Source organism: Rattus norvegicus, chromosome 10 (genome assembly GCF_036323735.1).
Source record: "Rattus norvegicus strain BN/NHsdMcwi chromosome 10, GRCr8, whole genome shotgun sequence".
Lineage (NCBI taxonomy): Eukaryota > Metazoa > Chordata > Mammalia > Rodentia > Muridae > Rattus > Rattus norvegicus.
In genome coordinates, this window is record NC_086028.1 from 40,133,118 (window position 1) to 40,152,076 (window position 18,959).

General features: G+C 47.3%; 1 protein-coding gene across 2 annotated transcripts in view; it reads right to left on the reverse strand.

Moving 5' to 3' along the window:
• Glra1 (glycine receptor, alpha 1) overlaps positions 1 to 18,959 on the reverse strand; it is a 100,329-nt gene that overhangs the window by 4,834 nt on the left and 76,536 nt on the right. For both annotated transcript variants that reach the window (XM_006246378.5, NM_013133.1), the window contains 4 exon segments: positions 16,741 to 16,823; positions 14,755 to 14,892; positions 10,330 to 10,544; positions 4,005 to 4,151 (listed from right to left, as the gene is read on the reverse strand). In XM_006246378.5, the coding sequence (XP_006246440.1) occupies positions 4,005 to 4,151; positions 10,330 to 10,544; positions 14,755 to 14,892; positions 16,741 to 16,823 (583 nt within the window).

Below are 18,959 nucleotides of genomic sequence, written 5' to 3' on the forward strand. Positions count from 1 at the left end.
AAGTATCTGAAGCTCCATTTCCCAAACCCATTAAAGAAACCAACTCACAAACCCCTAAATGCAACACACACTGAACATACAAACACTTTTTTTGGTGCAGAAGCACAAAACCTTGTAAAAGTATTCCTTCAATAAGTGACATCCTCACCAGCCTGAGCCTCTTTAATTCTTGTCTTCGATTGATTTATTTTTCTGTGCATGGATGCTTTCTTTGCTGGTATATTTGTGTTCCAAGTGCATGTAGTGGCTTCAGAGGCCAGAAAAGAGTGTCAGGTATCCCGGACACTTGTGTGCTACCATTGTGGGTGCTGAGAACCAAACCTGGGTTCTCTACAAGATTAGTTCTCCACAAGTTCTGTGTCCTCTGCAAGTGCTCCTAATGTCTGGGCCAGCTCCCCAGACCACCCAAGCCCCTTTTAAAATTTTCTTCTTTTCATTCTGTTAGTTTGTCTAAGTGGGGTTGCATCCTGCATGGTGATCAGGAAATGTATGATCCACGACTGCACCTGGTCCAGCATTCATGGTGGAAGAAAGGGACTGTGGGTCATATGATGAGGGCAGGTGGACAGAGCAAGCACTGCCTGTGGCCAGGAAGGTGATGGAAGCTTCAGACCAAGGCAAAGCAGAGGAATACGGGAAGCCAAGACTTTCTAGGATCCAAGACCCAACAGAGGGCCTGGGACTTTACGACACCTAAACATACACTTGCCCTTACTATAGAGGGTGGAAAATAGACATGGTTGTTTTCCTTCACGTGTGGCCGTTATCACTACACAGCATAGCACAGCCTCAGTGCTGACAGTGTGACAGGGAAGCGGTCTCTTCACGTCTGCGCTCTGACTCAGAACTAAGGCATGAAAAACAGAGCAACACTGAATGCTCCAAGATGAAGCCAGCCTGGAGAGACGGCTTCCTCTTCAGCAGTTAAGAGCACTGGCTGTTCTTGCAGAGGACTTGGGTTTGGTTCCCACATAGAGGCTCACAAGTGTCTCTAACTCCAGTTCCAGAGGATTTTGGTGTCTTTTTTTGGTCTCCCTTGGCACCAGGCATACACACAAACCATAAAGTACTCATAGACGTTAAATAAAAAAGAATAAAATTTAAAGACATTTGAAAAAGATCAAAGTAGGTATAGGCTAAAGAGATGGTTCGGTGGGTAAAGGTGCCTGCTGCCAAGTCTCGAAACACGAGTTCAATCCCCAAGACCCACACCATGGAAGGAAAGGACAGGTTCTTGCAAGTTGTCCTCTGACCTCTATATTCTGCACATGCAGACAGGGCCCCCTTTAGAGTGTGTACATATGCCCATACGTGTACATGCGCACACACAATCTTCAAGGCTACATGAGACTGTTCAAAAAACCAAATAAATAAAAGGAATGAGCACTTCAGTAGACGGGTAGTGTCTCGTGTATATAATTATCCATCTGAAGATACCCGATGCACCACCACAGCACCCATTACATATAATGGGCTCTATCGGCATGGGAAACACCACATTAGCTTTCCTAGACGTTTTTGGAGAGTTATGCTCTCCTTCCTTATCTGGTACACACTGGCAGGGAAGAAGGTTTGGTGCCATCTAGCAAGACAGTGGCCTTTTGTATCCTGGAGAAAAGAAATGCCTAAGTCACGACTGGAAAAGGCATGCTATTCCTATTACAACCAGCAGGTGGCAGGATGTGCATGCTCATCTGCTGGGAGATGCTTGGGGATGGGACAGAGACTGTGGAATCAACCTGAGGGATCTGGAGCTCCTGATGAGTCTGGGCCCCACAGACGCTTCCTAATGATCCTTCTAATGAGGTGGTCCAGAACTTGGAAGACTGGATGTATTCTGCCCAGCAAATGAGGTGACATTTGAAAACATGGAAAAGCAGTGGGAGTTGGGGAGCCTGGCCCAGGTCGTTGGCCGAGAGAAATCCAGGCCAGTGCTAGCTTTTTACCACTCACCACCCGGAGCTCCTAAGCCTGTTTAGACTTCTTACTCATGGGAGGTTTCTGCAGCCCAGATCTGCAGGTCTTCAGTGTAAGCCACACCCAGATGCCAAGCGAATGTCTTCCACACACAGTATGGGTCTGGTTAACCAGTATGGGTCTGGTTAACTAGCCTTGGCTTCTGATACTTGGGCCAAGTACAGAACCTTTGTGAACGAGGTCACATCAATTCAGCTGTGCACGAGGGGAGTAATGAAGTGAACTGTGGTGATCTGGAGAGTGTGTGCTCTGCCTAAGGGCGGCTCCATTGCAGATACACACGGGAATGGGTACTCAGCTTGGCTGGAGGCAGCAAGGGCTTCAGGTGGAGCCTGAAGTTCACGGCTCAAGGGGGTTTTCTATAAATTTTTCTTTCCTAAGTATATTTATCTTATGTGTGGAAACCTGTGTGTGATTTGTATCTAGTATCCTTTGAAGCCAGAAGAAGGCATTGAATCTCGAACTGGAGTTACCAGTGGTCGTGAGCTGATATGGTAATTCTCAGAATTGAACCTGTCCTCTGCAAGAACAGCTTGTGTTCTCAACCCCCGAGCCAGCTCTCTAGCCCCCTTCCTCCTTCCCTCTTCTTTTTTCCTTTCTCTGTCCCTCCCTTCCTCCCTCCGTCCCTCCCTTCCTTCTTTCCTTCCTTTCTTGGTAGCCAAAGCTAGCTTTAAAATCCCTTCCCATCCCCACTCCGTACAACAATAATTCTGTTGGGCTTGCTTACAGGGCTGGGTGAGGGGTTTCTCACAGGAGAATGGGGGACTCCAAAGCACTGGAAAGTCTTCCCCCAGCTTGGGTGATGGCTTCCCTATAGCTGCCTAGAGGGTCTTCCTTTCCCTTTCCTAGCTTTGAAACTTGAACTTTTGGTCCTCTTGCCTCTGGTGTCAGAGGGCTGGGATCACAATGGAAGTCATCGCACATCATTTTATCCTAGGTTATTATTAATTTGTGTTGAGAAAAGGTCTTATGTAGCTTCAACTTCCTTTGAACTCGATATTGTAGAGGATGACTTTGAACTTCTGATTCTCCAACCTCTACCTCGAAGTTCTGGGGTTATAGATGTGTGCTCATGTCTGAATTTATGCAGCGTGAGGCATAGGACCAGGGGCTTCAAGAATGCTAAGAGGGCGCTCTACCAACAGCCTCTTCCTCTGGCCTGGTTCTTTTTTTTTTTTTTGAGACATGATCTTTTGTTGTAGCCCAGGCTGACCTTGAACTCTCCTTCCCCCTGCTTCTGCCTACCACCCTCGGATGCTGCAATTGCAAGGGTGTACAATACCTACAGATGATTAGTACTTCAGAGGAGGGTCTTGGTGTCTAAAGGGTAGTAGGAAGGGCTAAACCTTCTAAGCAGTCCCATCTAGCCTGCCAAACCTGTGCCAGTGCAGACACAGAAGGACCTTGCTGTCTGGAGCCCCCAAGGACATCTTCTGTCTCGGAAGGTTGGCCTGTGGTAGATTGCCAAGAGTTACCTGACTCTCGTTGTGAATGTTTAAATAACATAGTAATGGGGAGCTGTGTGTGTGTGTGTGTGTGTGTGTGTGTGTGTGTGTGTGTGTGTGTGTGTGTGCAGTAATAGATTTCATCCTTGACACTGGTGTGGCAGGGACAAAATTCAAAGCTTCATTGGAATCTGTCTTTGTCTTCAGCACAATCTCCCACCAAGCCAGTCTTTTTTTTTTTTTTTTTTTGTAGATGATGAAGAAACCGAACCCAGAGCTGGGCCAGTTTTCCGGAAAACAAGCAGCAGACTGGAACCAGCCTGCAGTGTCTATGAGATGAAGCCAATTATCACCACGGGCATGACAAAGCCCAAGGCAGCACTGCTGTGGTTTTCGAGAGGACCCTTATAACGCAACTAGGTCATTATGCACAGGGTGAAACTGAAGCTTTTCAGGATTCGATCCTGCGGTGTTACCCGTGGGGACAGCCCAATGAAGCACACCCAATGAAGTCACCCTCTGCTTAGAGCGCTTTCACTGTCCATCACCTGCCCCTCCCTAGGCCACGCCCCAAAAGCCTACCTTGTGATGTCGCCGCTTCCTCCTAAATCGAAGGAGTTCCTTGTGTTGCCGGGACACAAAGTTGACAGCGGCATATTCCAGCAGGGCCGAGAACACGAAGAGCAGGCAAACAGCCATCCAGATGTCAATAGCTTTCACGTAGGACACCTGAAGGGAGAAAGCACTGGGAGGTGAGAGAAGAGGAAGATTCCCTGAAATGTTGCATGGAAGATCCCAGAAATGAGCAATTTGTAAGTTTTTGGCTGAGCACTGTTCTGAACACTGTGGTGAGCTCCTGCATCCATCCTGCTAATAACATAGGTCATCCTTTCCCAAAGCCGACCCTGTGTGCACACTACGCATCTGCCAATCACTCAGTAGCTGTGCGAATGATCAGATTGACTGTGGCCAAAGCTCAGTTTACTTAATAATGGCCCCAAAGTCCCAAACCAGTGATGTTGGCAATTTGGGTATGACAAGAAAAGCTACAAAAGGCTTCTTTTAAGCCAAATTGTGAAGTTCTCAATTTAATAAAGAAAGAAAAAAATTGCTTTGCTGACATTGCTAAGATCTACAACGTATTTATTTATTTAATGGGTATGAGTCTCTATCTGCATGTGCACCTGTAAGCCAGAAGAGGGCATCAGATCCCATTACAGATGGTTGTGAGCCACCCTGTGGTTGCTGGAAATTGAACTCAGGACCTCTGGAAGAGGAGCCAGCGATCTTAACCACTGAGCCATCTCTCCAGTCCCCAACAACAACTTTTTATTTAAAGAAAAGTTTGGGGCTGGAGAGCTGGCCCAAAACCAGGGAGCACACTGGCGGAAATTGCTGTAGTCCATTGTCTAGAACTCTGTTGATTAACTGCCAAAGGCTCGTAACTATCCTGTGAGAATTTATTCAAGACAAGCAGTGGATGGCTGAGAGGTGATTCAGATGACTCAGTGGGAAAGGGAACTTGCCAGCAAGCCTGATGACCTGAGTTCAAACCCCAAGACCCATGTGGTGTTAGGAGAGAACCAACCCTCCTTAAGGGGTTCTCTGACCTCCGTATATGCCCCATTGCTTACATGTACCCCAACACCTACATACATACATACATACATACATACATACATACATACACACACACACACACACACACACACACACACACACACACAGAGTTCTTTTCTTTCTTAAAAGGTATCTTGCTATATAGACTTATAGACTAGGCTGGACTGGAGCTCAGAGACTCTGCATCTGTCTCTCCAGTGCTGGGGTTAAAGTCATGTGGCAGGCACCACACCCGTTGAAAGCTGCTGCTGTTTTTTACGTATAACTTTTCTACTTCCCCAACCCCGAAGACCCAATATTCCACTTCACGTTTCTGTGGCACCTGTGTCCTGAACATTCTGGAATTTCATTCTGGGATAATAGCAGACCACGTGTCCTTCCCTGACTGTCTTCTCTCACTTCTAGTATTTTTGAGGTTTATCTCACTGTTGTGTGCAACAGTGGCCACTCGTTCGCATTAATTTTAAAGATTTATTTTATATTTATGTATGTGCATGTGCATGTGTTTGTGTGTGTGCATGGCTTGTGGAGACCAGAAGTCTTCCTACAGCCGGAGTTACATACAGGTGGCTATGCACTGCCCTGTAAGGAATGCTGGGAACCCAATACCCATCCTTGGCAAGAGAAGGAAGTGCTCTTAACCAGTGAGCTGTCTCTCTAGCTCCAGCAGTTTATTTTTTATGGCTTAATAATATTCCATTGTATGGAGACATAGCACTGTGACTGTCCATTGGACGGTGAGTATCAACCATTTCTGCCTTTTAGTGGAACAGAGTGATGCTGTGAACTGCTGTGTAGTGTGGCTGTGTGTACGGGGTTCACTGCCCCTGGGTTTTTTTTTTAAAGATTTATTCATTTATTATATATAAGTACACTGTAGCTGTCTTCAGATACACCAGAAGAGGGCATCAGATCTCATTACAGGTGGTTGTGAGCCACCATGTGGTTGCTGGGAATTGAACTCAGGACCTCTGGAAGAGCAGTCAGTGCTCTTAACCACTGAGCAATCTCTCCAGCCCGCCCCTGGGGGTTTTGATACTTTAATTTTCTCTGCTTTTATCCTAACCCTCCAGGCCACAGTAGCCTTGAAAATCAAAAGCTGAAAAAGCTGGATGCCATCAGGCATCCACTGGAGCGGGCAGAGAAGTCGGAACCGATTCGAGCCGGTTCCCAGAGCCCTGCCCTCCTCCTTTGCCCTCTCGAGCTGTTCTCTTAGCTCTCCTTCCTACCACGAGCTGCCTTTATTCGACCTGATTTGGTGAGGGTCCAGTGGGAACTGTTTTCATTTGTATCTTTTAAATCTGGGGGACATTTGTCGAAAACAATTAGTGGCGATTGCTGTCAGAGGCACTGAGGCAAAACAACAGGTTAATCAAAAAACTCAAGAGGGCACCAGAGACATAGCTCAGTAGTGGGGCACTTGCCTAGAAAGCTCAAGGGCCTGGGTTCAAGCCATCTCAAGGTTAAGTGGAAAGTTCAGAAAAGTGAGCTGTGTAGTGAGAAGTCACAGCAGGCCCAGGGGCAACCCTGGACCCCTGACCTGGCCCCTGCTAGGCCAGCGCCCAGCAGGAAGTAACGGCTAACCCGTCAACTGCATGGCTGATACTGAAGATGCGCATTCTAACAGGCACTCTCAGGAAGAGATGGGGGGCACTTATAGGATCTGCACAGTCCATAAAATATCTCTGTCTGTTTTCACATGGTTGCCAGGCTCAGGGAGCCCAGACTTTAGTGGTTGACATTACAGAGAATGCAGGGTTCACAGAATCAGTTCAAAGTTCAGAGCAAGCACCGACAATAACTACAAGTCCTCAGTGGGTAGAGTCCGAGTTCCAAACATCACCCTCTTATGTAAGATGTGCAATTTATAAGGTGTGCGAAACAAACAAAAACAAACACACCCAAAATGGAAAAGTTCCAAAACAAAAAGTAACCCTTTCACCACAAAAATATGACCCAGGTATGGGGGAAAAAAAGTGGGTCAAAGAGGTGGCACCCAAGAAAAACACGTATCAGATTTACCAGAGACTTAATTATTTTATTTTATTTTTAGTTACCTGTATTATGCCTGTGTATGGGTGTGTGCCCAAGAATCCAGAGGCATTGGATCCCCTGGGGTTGGCCTCATAGGAGGTGTGTGGCAGGAGCTGGGAATTGAACCTAGGTCCTCTGCCAGAGCAGTGAGTGCTCTTAATCCTCAAGTCACCCCTCTAACCCATCATTTTAGTTTTTTAAAAATAAGATATCATAGCTGGCATTGAACTTGCTATGTAGCTGAGACTGACTTGCACTCCTGCTGCTCCTAGGAGTCTCTGTCTCCTAAGGGCATGCATGCCACTACCATGCTGGGTAGATAATGTGTTAATTAATTATCTTAAATATATTCAAGCAATTGAAAGAAGGAAACTGTGTAGGTAGTTTCTATATGGTGGCATCGACCTGTAGCCCCGGAACTAAGGAGGCTGTGGGTGGAGGCTCACCATGCATTTAAGGCCAGCCTGAGCTACAGTGTGGGTGGAGGAGCACCATGTATCAAGGCCAGCCTGAGCTACAGCGTGGACTCTGTCTCAAACGAAAGAAAACAGCAAGGAGAAACAAAGGAAAGTTTGAGAACATTTTCTCACCAAGCAGAACACACTAATAAAAAGATGAAAATTATGAGGGACCCAAAGGAAAACTCTGAGGTTGAAAGTAAATCGTTGAGATGAGAACTTCGCTGACAACAGTGAATTTGGAGAGGTAGAAGAAAGAACCGGAGTCTTCTCCTGTGGCCTGCAGACGAAGGTGTGGAACTCTCTGCTCCTCCTGCACCATGCCTGTCTAGACGCTGCCCTGCTCCCACCTTGAACCTGTAAGCCAGCCCCAATTAAATGTCGTCCTTATAAGAGTTGTCTTGGTCATGGTGTCTGTTCACAGCAGTAAAACCCTAAGATAAGGGCTGGAGAGATGGCTTGGCAGTTAAGAGCACTGACTGCTCTTCCAGAGGTCCTGAGTTCAATTCCCAGCAGCCACATGGTGGCTCACAACCATCCGTAATGTGAACCAATGCCCTCTTCTGGTGTGTCTGAAGACAGCTACAGTGTACTCATATAAATAAAAATAAATAAATCTTTAAAACAACAACAACAAAAAAACCCCCAAAAAACCGAAAAACCAAAAAAACCAAAAACCAAAAAAACCCCCTAAGACAGAAGTTGGTACCAGGGACTGGGGTATTGCTGTGATAGGCCTGATCATATATTTATTTGGAGGAATGTGGATTTTGAGACTTTGGGTTTGGAAAACAGTGGAATGCTTTAAGTGGGAGCTTAATGAGATATCCTAGTAGAAATATGGAATACTTTGTGGCTCAGTGATTTGAACTGTGCAGTCCTGGCTGAAGAGGTTTCCAGTGGAGAATTTCAGTTTGTGACCCTTCTATTCTTGACTCAAAAGCCAGAGCCATATGGCTGAAGCTGCTAAGTTCTGCTGCTTGCAGGGACTGGAACACGCCCCCACCCCACCCCGATTCTACCACCAGCCTTCTGTTTTCCAACTCCTTCACTGCCTAAGCTTGGCTGTCCTGGGACTTGCTCTGTAGATTGACCTTGAACTCAGAGATCTGCAAGGTTCTGTCTTCTGAATGCTGGGATTAAAGACACCCAAACCCAGACACTATTGCTGATGCCAAGAAGTGCATACTGACAGGAGCCTGATACAGCTGTCTCCTGAGAGGCTCTGCCAGAGCATGACCGATACAGACTCAAATGCTCAAAGCCAACCATCAGACTTATCACAGGGACCTCAATGGAGGAATTAGGGAAAGAACTGAAGGAGCTGAAGGGGCCTTATTTGTCATCAATGAGAGGGGAGGCCCTCAGTCCCGGGAAGAGTCGATGTCCCCAGTGTTGGGTAATGCCAGGGCAGTGAGGCAGGAGTGGGTGGGTGAGGGAGCACCCTCATAGAAGCAGGGTAAGGAGGGATGGGATAGGGGACTTGCAGGGGGAAAGGGAATAACATTTGAAATGTAAATAAATAAAATATCTAATTAAAAAAAAGAAGAAAGAACCAGAGAGCAAGGAGAAGAATCAGCAGCCTTGAGATCATGAGTCTGAGGGGCAGAATGAGGGAAGAAAAAGAGAACCATAGAAACTCATGGGAAACCACCAAAGCCAACACAAGATGACCAGACACTCAGAAGAGACAAAAAGAGGCAGCATATTTGGCTATCCACTTACCCTGTGGCTATCATTTATTATCAATCTACTAATAACCTATCACCTCTCTATATAATTGTTCTTCTATAACTTCTTCCAAATGTTTACTCATCTATAGACATTTATTTATTTATCTGTCTGTCTGTCTGTCTATCCACCTACCATCTTTCTATCTGTTCTAATTTCTTTTTTGTTGCTTGGACAAATGTTCCAACCAAAAGCAACTAGGGGAGGAAAAGATTTATTTGGCTGACACTTCTCAGGTCACATTTCTTTATTGAAGGAAATCAGGGGAAGGGAAAGTTCTTGAAGCAGAAACCATAGAAGAATGTTGTTTGCTAACTTGTTCTCTGCTCACTTGTGCTGAGCTAGCTTTCTTATGTAGCCCAGGATAGGGTTTCTTAAATAGCCCACATAGGGTTGGTGCTGTCCACAGCGAGCTGGACCCTCTTACATCAACAAACAATTAAGACAATCCCTCCATAGACATACCCAGAGGCCAATCTAATCTGTGCAATTCTTCAATTGAGAATCCCTTAGATGACTCTAGGTTGTACCAAGTTGACAGCTAATGCTAGCTAGGAGTGTGTGTGTGTGTGTGTGTGTGTGTGTGTGTGTGCGTGTGCATGTGTGTGATCTATTATATCTGTCTTGTCCACTTATATCATCTAGCTATGCTATGTGCCTACCTATGTGTCTATGTATCTATTTATTTATCTCTGCACATGGCAAAGTCCTAACAATTGGAGAATGTAGGTGACAATCTTGGAGTATGTGTTGGATGTTCTTTCAGTGTCCCTGTATTAGAGCAGAGGTAATGTGTGGCCCTGACTGGAAGCAGCACACGAATAAAGTTTTCTTGCGAATTTACAAACTGCATGCACCTTCTCTCCCCTTCCAATTCTTTGGAGAAGATGCCAACAATCTAGAAATTGTGGTCCAGATCGCAACTTCTGGAAACAATGCCACATGAGGTATGCATGTGCATGATGACACACGCTGTATGCTCCCCATGTCCCAGGTAGGGGTGAGAGGTGATGGAATCTTCCCCGTTCTGGGCCATAGTATTATTTCCTAATGGTTCCACTCACCTTGGGTAGGGAGGCTCGGGAGCCAGAGCTCTGTGTGGTCATGGTGAGCACTGTGGTGATGCCCAGTCCCACACGAGCTGGTGCAGCATCCATGTTGATCCAGAAGGAGATCCAGGACAGGATGACGATAAGCAGGCTGGGGATGTACATCTGGATCAGGTAGTAGCCCATCTGCCGTTCCAGGTGGAATCGGGCCTCAATGCAGGTGAATTTACCTGCAAGGAATGACAGCATAGCCATGGAACATGCTAGGGAGTAGCAGGGGTGTTAGTGTTGGCTCGGCTGGAGTTCTGGTCCTGTCCCACGCTGTCTGTGTCCGCAGGCGAGCGACTGAATTGCCCTGTGCTTTAGTTTCAGTGGCTAGGGTAATGGTCATCCACATCCATGGGTTCTATGTCTATGGCTTTATCCAAAGTGCAAATAGAAATGTGTAGAAGAAGTTCATCTCCCCTGAACATGGATAGACACTGTTCCCACCATCACATCCCAGACAACAGGTGAACATCTGTCTCCAGAGCATTTACACTGAGCTAGACATGGTCAGTCATCCCGAGATAATGTATTCAGAAGGATGTGCACAGGTCACATACAAACACTGCTCCACACTATCATGAGCGCTTAAACATCTTTGGATCTGGGTATCTGAGGGGGTTCTGGAGAAAACCTCCTGAAAATACTAAAAGATGACAGAAATAAAAAAATGCTTATTTAATATGGTTACTCTTTAAAAAATTACATTTGTGGTATGTGTGTGTGTGTGTGTGTGTGTGTGTGTGTCTATCTGATGGCCCTTGTGTAGAGGTCAGAGAACAACTTGTGAGAGTGAGTTTATCCTTCCACCATTTGGGTTCTGAAGGTGAACCCATCGTTGTCAGGCTTGGTGGTAAAAACCTTTACTCTGAGACCTCATGCTGGCCCTCATACAGTGACTCTAATGGTTCTTGTTGGGTGAATTGAAATCACCATCATCACCAGTGTAATCATAATTATCACCATAACTGCCCCCATTATCACTAAGTCATCTATCATTTAACATCATCACCAACATCACCATCATTTTAATTATTTTCAGCATCATTATCACTACCACCATCATTACCACCACCACCACCACCACCACCACCACCACCACCACCACCACCACCACCATCATCACCATCATCACCATCATCACCATCATCACCATCATCACCATCATCACCATCATCACCATCATCACCATCATCACCATCATCACCATCATCCTATTTTTTTGTTAAGAGAGAGTGTAAGTAGAGTTTCTAGAACCTTCTGCTCTGGTATCCCCTGATCTGACTTGATTCTGCTACTTCTTGGAAACCTTTTTTTTGTTTGATGACCCTTTTTGAGATGTCCACATCTACACTTTTTTTTAAAAGGTTTATTTTATTTATTATATATAAGTACACTGTAGCTGTCTTCAGACACACCAGAAGAGGGCATCAGATCCCATTACAGATGGTTGTGAGCCACCATGTGGTTGCTGGGAATTGAACTCAGGACCTCTGGAAGAGCAGTCAGTGCTCTTAACCGCTGAGCCATCTCTCCAGCTCCACATCTACACTCTCAGATGCATCTTTCTTTCTAAGCATTTATCTTTCTCTTAACTCTTGAGTTTAAAAATGACTGAACCAACCATGACTCTGCATAAGAATCTGTGCTGTCTTATGTCAACTTGATGCACAAACCAGAGTTATCTGAAAGGAGGGAACCTCAGTTGAGAAGATTCTTCTATAAGATCTGGCTGTAAGACATTTTCCTTCCTTTCCTTTCCTTTCCTTTCCTTTCCTTTCCTTTCCTTTCCTTTCCTTTCCTTTCCTTTCCTTTCTAGTTTTTTGAGACAGGGTTTCTCAGTGTAAACAGCCCTGGCTGTCCTGGACTTACTTTGTAGATCAGGCTGGTCTCAAACTCACAGAGATCTGCCTGCCTCTGCCTCCCGAGGTGCTGGGGTTAAAGGTGTGCTCCACAACACCCAGCTTAAAGCATTTTCTTAATTAGTGATTGGCAGGAGAAGGCCCAACCCATTGTGGGTGTGGTCATCCCTGAGTTGATGGTCCCGGGTTCTACAAGAAAACAGCTGAGCAATCCATAGAGCATAAGCCAGTAGGCAGCACCCCTCCACTGGCCTCTGCATCGGTTCCTGCCTCCAGGTTCCTGCTCTGTTTGAGTTTCCATCTTGACTTCCGTCAAGAATGAACAGTGATGTGGAAGTGTGAGCCAAGTAAACCTTTCCTCACCAACTTGCTTTTTGGTCATGGTGTTTTGTCCCAGCAATAGAAACCCTAACTAAGACAGATTCCCTTTTGTTTGTTCCTTCTTTTCTTATACAAAGCATTTCCTGTTCTCTACAGCAAAGTTCAATCTCTGCACGGTCCTGCCCAGTTTACCTCTGACCTGTCTTTCTAGCCACTTCTCTCTTTCATTACCTTAATGGTGACTCGCTGTACCCCAATTTTGTCTGGAGCATGCCTTCCCCTCACCCTTCTGAGCTTTGATCTTGCTTTTCTTTGAGCTTGTCCTTGCTGGGAGGCCCCTCTTCTTTTCCAGGAAATGCCTTTCGTTTTGTTGGGTAGCTTCTTCACAAACTGATAAAACGTCTCTTTCCTTCCAGTGTTCTCAGCTCTACTCATGGGATCACCTGAGCCTTTAAGCCACAGAGCAGCAGGTGAGTGACTGCCAGTCACTCTTCTCTTCTCTTCTCTTCTCTTCTCTTCTCTTCTCTTCTCTTCTCTTCTCTTCTCTTCTCTTCTCTTCTCTTCTCTTCTCTTCTCTTCTCTCCTCTCCTCTCCTCTCCTCTCCTCTCCTCTCTCTCTCTCTCTCTCTCTCTCTCTCTCTCTCTCTCTCTCTCCCTCTCTCCCTTTGTTTTTTGAGACAGGGTCTCACTATGTAGCCCTGGCTCTGTCCTGGAACCCACTATGCACATCAGGCTGTCCTTGAACTCACAGAGATCTACCTGTCTCTGCCTTCAGAGTACCGGGATTAAAGGCGCACACCACCATTGTCTGTCTTCTTTTTCTCTTTTGCCCTGGACTGGGCAGCTTATCTCTTTGCACCCATGTATTGCCGGAGTAGGACATGCTTGTCCAACCAAGGGAAGGGTAACGTTCCTGTCTACTGAAGAAGTAATGACTAGTGGACTTTCTGGGGCCCTATGTGTTCGGGGCCCTGTCCATCTCTGTCCCCTGTCTTCACAGGGCCTTCTCAGGACTGTACATGTGAAGAGTGGAGGAGGTAATGAACAGGAAGGTTCCCTGCACATGGGACTCTTTCCACCTCCTGGCGGCTGTCAGTAAAGCTACTGCAGGCACAGGACAGCAAATGTGTCTCTGAAATCTTTGCTTCATTTTCCAGATGGATATATAGAAGTGGATTGCGGCATCCTAATGTAGTTTTCAATGGATGAATGGAGAAAATGACAGAGTATTATCCTTCAGAATAAGAAAATCGGGCAGAGGAGACAGCTTAGTGGGTAAAGTACTTGCTTGGGTGAGCAGCTATAACCCCAGCGCTGATGCGGGCAGGGCTGATGGATCCCTGGAGTTTTGTGGCCATCAAACTCCCCTAATTGTGAATCCCAGTTTTAAAAATAAAGTGGAGAGTGGTAGAGGAAGGTACCTGGCATCCACCCCTGGCCTCTGTGTGTGTGCAAGCATGGTAACACACTTCTCCTAGTTTCTCTCCTCCACTTCTTTCTTGGACCTGCCATCATCCTATAGCAGACATGCCTCTCCTCAGCTCAGCTGGGGTCAGACGTGGCTTCTTACCAGTATGCCAGCCAGCACGCCAGCCTGCCTGCCCCCTTCCCACAGTGCGCACATGAGCTGGCTTCCCATCTGAGATGGAGTATGGATAGTTTTCCCTGGTCTAACTCCAGTTCCTTTCCTGAATTTAGCCTCACCCAGGAAAGGCTAGACTAGGCATGGATGACAGAGAGCTGACCAAGCATCCTACTTCTCCTACTGGGTGGCTCCTACTTCTCCACCCTCCATGACTCCCAGTGAACAGGCTGATTTCTAATGGTTACTAATTACCGATCAGAACCACGCCCTCCCAACCCCCTCTTGCTTGGGTCCAAGGCAAGTACTTTACTTCTTCACTATCAGAAACACAAGTTTCTATGTGGCAGAGTCTACCCTCCATCTAACAGTTCCTCTACTTGCCTCAGTGGTAGGATGTCTACCCAGAGTGAAGACAGTGTTTACTAGCTTCCCTGTAATTAGGTGTGGTCTAAGCTTAAGTAACATCCCCAGGACTCACATAAAGGACATCTTAGTGGCACATGTCGTTCCAAACCTGTTCCATCACCACCACCATGGTAATTAAACACGGACCCATGCCATTCTGTGGCTGGATAAGCATCTGAACTAACCTGGAGACCTGGGCAGCATGATGGCCACTTGCACCCACCTGTGTTGTAGTGCTTGGTGCAGTATCTCAGATCCTTCTCTTCCTTCAGGATAAACTGAGGCAGGGTCAGTCCGTCTGCCACCTGCACAGCTCCTTGCTCTTGCCACTCAAAGATGAGGTCGTTCATGGTATAACCAACTGGGAGAGACAGGAAGAGGGGACAGTCAGCAAGGACTCAGCGTTACACTTAGGACTGGAGGCTGGGCAGAGCCCCAGATTGAGGTGGATGTTTGGGAACCCCTTTGTCTTTTCTTCTTCACCTCCACAAGAGGTGAAACTTGTCTAAATTAATTCCCCAGCTCTTCCACCTAGGTTTGTCCTGGGACTCTGCCTGTCACCCCATGGCAAAGGGTGATTGATATTAGCAATTCTTTTTTTAATTGGATTTTTAAATTTACATTTCAAATGTTATCCCCTTTCCCAGTTTCCCGTCCATAACCTCCCTATCCCATCTCCCCTCCCCCTGCTTCTATGAGGGTGTTCTCCCACCCACCCAACCCTTCCTGCCTCCCTGCCCTGACATTCCCCTACACTGGAGCATCGAGCCTTGGCAGGACCAAGGGCTTCTCCTCCCATTGATGCCCAACAGGGGCATATACTACGTATGCAGTTGGAGCCATGGGTCTGTCCATGTGTACTCTTTGGTACCAGCAATTCTTTTTTCTTTTTCTCCCTACATGCTTTCCTCTGGGGAGTGAGTCTATCACGTTTGTTCTTGATGAGAAGAGCAGGTGGGAAGTGGCTCAGTCAGGCCATCAGATTTTTGCCCCAGCACCAACTCCAACTCTTTTTATTTTGGGGCACATGGGTTCATGTAACCCAGGCTAGCCTTAAACTCACTGTGTAGCTCAGTCTCTCTTGACACTCACAACCCTTCTGCCACAGATTCCTGTGGTGTACACCACCTAGCTCTTTCCTAGCTTGTGTGTGTGATATAACATGAGTACGTGTTCACGTGGGTATGCCAACATGTGTGTATATGAGAACACGTGTGTGTAGGCCAGAAGCTGAGAGCTGATGTCGGATGTCTTCTTCAATTGTACTCCACTTCATTTATTTTAGAAAAGATTTGATTGTATTTTTAAATTGTGTGTGTGTGTGTGTGTGTGTGTGTGTGTGTCTGTACATGCCACAACCACATAGATGGCCTCAGACCAGAGATGTCAGTTTTTCTTGGAGCTGGATTATTTCAGGAGGCTGCGGGCTGATGGACATGGGTGCTAGGAACCAAACTTGAGTCTTTTTCAAGCGCAGAATGTTTTATATGCATTGGTGTTTTGCATGCATGTATGTCTATGCGAGGGTGTTGAGCTGCCCTGTGGTTGCTGGGAACACAGGGCCTCTGGAAGAGCAGCCAGTGCTCTTAACAGCTGAGCCATCTCTCCAGTGCCTGCTTTATTTCTTTTTGAGACAAGGTATTTCACCGAATATAGAGCTGGTTGATTTAGTTAGGTTGGATGGCACGTGTGTTCCAGAGATCTGCCCATCCCTATACCCCTAGTTGTGTCTGGCTTTGACATGGTGCTGGGGATCCAAACTGAGTTTCTGATGTTTGTGTGGCAGGCATTTTACTGGCAGAGCCTGACCCTGACCCTGTTTCCTGCTTTCAACAATACACTCTGCTCGTTCCCCTTGGCTGGAGTGACCTGTGCAGTCATTGGCCTACTTCCCCTGATGAAGTGAGCACCCTCAGACCGTCATTTCCCTTGGCCATCTCTCTTCATTCCTGGCAGGCACATTCACCAGGGACTTGGCACAGTGCCTCCTCCTGGGAGGATGCAGCTGATGACAAAGCCTGTGTCCCAGTGAGACAGAGTCGGCGGTGTGTGTGGGAGTTATGGTTCTAATGTACGTTCTCAATGCAAGCCCCTCACTTGGCTTTTTGAGTTATAAAAGTACTCTCCTGGGGTCCAGTGACTAGGGCGTTTCTGCCTGGAAATGGGTAAACAGGAGTCTGGCTCCTTAAAAAAAGCAGCTCGGACTCACAGCTTTCCAGTTGCATGATACATGTCTGTACATCCATCGGGAAATTCTTCAGGTCCATGGGGCAGGCCAGAGTCAGGGTGATTCTGGGAAGAGAAGGGGTGGGGTTGAATGGTTGAAATCATTGTTCCAGGGTAGGGACCAGAGACTAGGGGACCGGCGCTTATAGAATACATGTGTATACATTTTCCAAGCTCCTGGGATGGAAAGAGGAGGCTTGGTGGTAGAAAAGAGGTGGCCTAAAGTCGTCAGTCTGGTTTTTTTGTTTTGGAGCCATCTTGGATGCTACAGGCCCATTTTTAGCAGGTTGCTAGGGTGCCAGGTGCTACCCCATCCCTCTCCTTCAGGTTTTCCATGGAGTCCCCAGGCTCAGGTCCCCATGCTGCTGCTGTAAGTTCTGCACACGGTTCTTGGTTGCTTCCATTCACACACTGGATCTGTCAGATGTGAGTTCAGAACGGTGCCCCCACCCCACCCCACCCCACCTGTTTCCACACAACTGACTCTTATCTGTGAGTTCAGGCAGGGATGGGGGTGGGGAAGCAGTGGACCAGTTATTTATTTGGGGGTGTCAGCCTTGTAAAGGCTTCAACTCCAGAGCCAGAGGGAGTCGGCCCTTCTGTAACATCCCAGGCTGGTAGCCCTGGCTGTGATAACAACTATGGAAGTCTTTGCTTACACCAGAGCTCTGGCTGCAGAGGGGAATGGAGGGCTTTTAGACTATCAGGTGCCCCCCACTCCAGGTTAGGGACACATACGAAGGAAAGGACAGGCTGGGTCTGTGTTGAAGTCACACGGATCTAGCTTTTGCATGCTGAGTCCATTGGCTCTGGGGTTGGCTGTCATACTATATGTCCCTCCTCCTTGAGGTACTCAGTTGGGGGTGTCTCCACAGAACATAGCTACTGCCACCTCACCTACACACCTGGCCCCTTGTGAACTTCCCTTCCCAGCTCGTACCTCTGGTGTGTGTACTCTGCTCTAAGGGCAGAACAGAAGCAGGAGGGGTATGGAGAGGAGGAGGGAAGAGAAGGGTGGCAGAGAAGGGGTGGGGAGGGGGCAGTGAAGGGAAAACCAGCTGGCCCATTTCGGAAGATAAAAGCTCTGAAGTGGGGCAGCTGTCAGGACGGGTTAATTTCCAGATGCTGAATGTCCTTGGGACCATCACTTTCTGCTGACCTGTCCTTCTGTCAGCTTGCACTGGGACTTGGTTTTCCGGAGACATGAAACTGTCCTGGCAGCAGTGAATCTCAGGCAGAGGTGACCCTCCCTCCAGCAGCTCACCAGAACCTCGGTGGCTGACTCAATGTCCTTCTTCGTCTAGATGTGGCTGGTAGGATGGGCCCAATCAGCAGGGCTTCTGCTGCCCTTCAGTGGTGAGAGTTCCAGGTCCCTTCCCGACAGCTCATGGGGTCTGAGTCCAGCTGTCTCTGAGGGTCAGGATTGGCCCAGGCTCTGCACTTTCTGCCCTGCCCCATCCTGCATATTTAAGGTTCCTATCTGAGTGGGAGATAAGACTTCCCCTTCCCTGAGGGGAAGAGATCACCACTTAGCCTTCTGAAGCTCTTTTAAATCAGAACACAGCCATTCATTATCGGGTATTGATGTATAGATGGAGAGTGGTGGCCGGTGGCCATTCTGATGCTCCAGAAGTCCTGGGACCCAACTGGAAAGCTGTGTCTCTCCTGATGCTCCAGAGGGCAGGGGACTTACACTAATACCCCGCCAGTACCTACTCTCTGACAGGAACCGTGGACAACGGGCCAAGTTTCCTACATTTTCACACCCTCGCTTCTCTGATGTACACAGTGGGGGATCACCAAACCTAGTTTGTGAGTTATGTAAGGATACACTACGTGAAAAGTGTCCTGTGCCATCTGTTTTCCAAGCTGCCATGGTTGACAGTGAGCTCATGTCTCTACTCCCATTGTCCATTGTCCCTGTGCCCCGGGCAAGGAGATTAGGGACTAGGGGTGTGTGTGTGTGTGTGTGTGTGTGTGTGTGTGTGTGTGTGTGTGTGAGAGAGAGAGAGAGAGAGAGAGAGAGAGAGAGAGAGAGTGGGAGTCACAGGACACTCTGAAAGGTTAGCAATTGGTGTCTACAGGATGCAGTCAGGAGTGGGGAGGGCTTGATTCCCAAGGCCTAATACAGGGTAAGTGGGATTCAAAGCAGGGAGTCCTTGTGAACTGTGCCATTTACATGATGGTTTAAATTGTCACCAA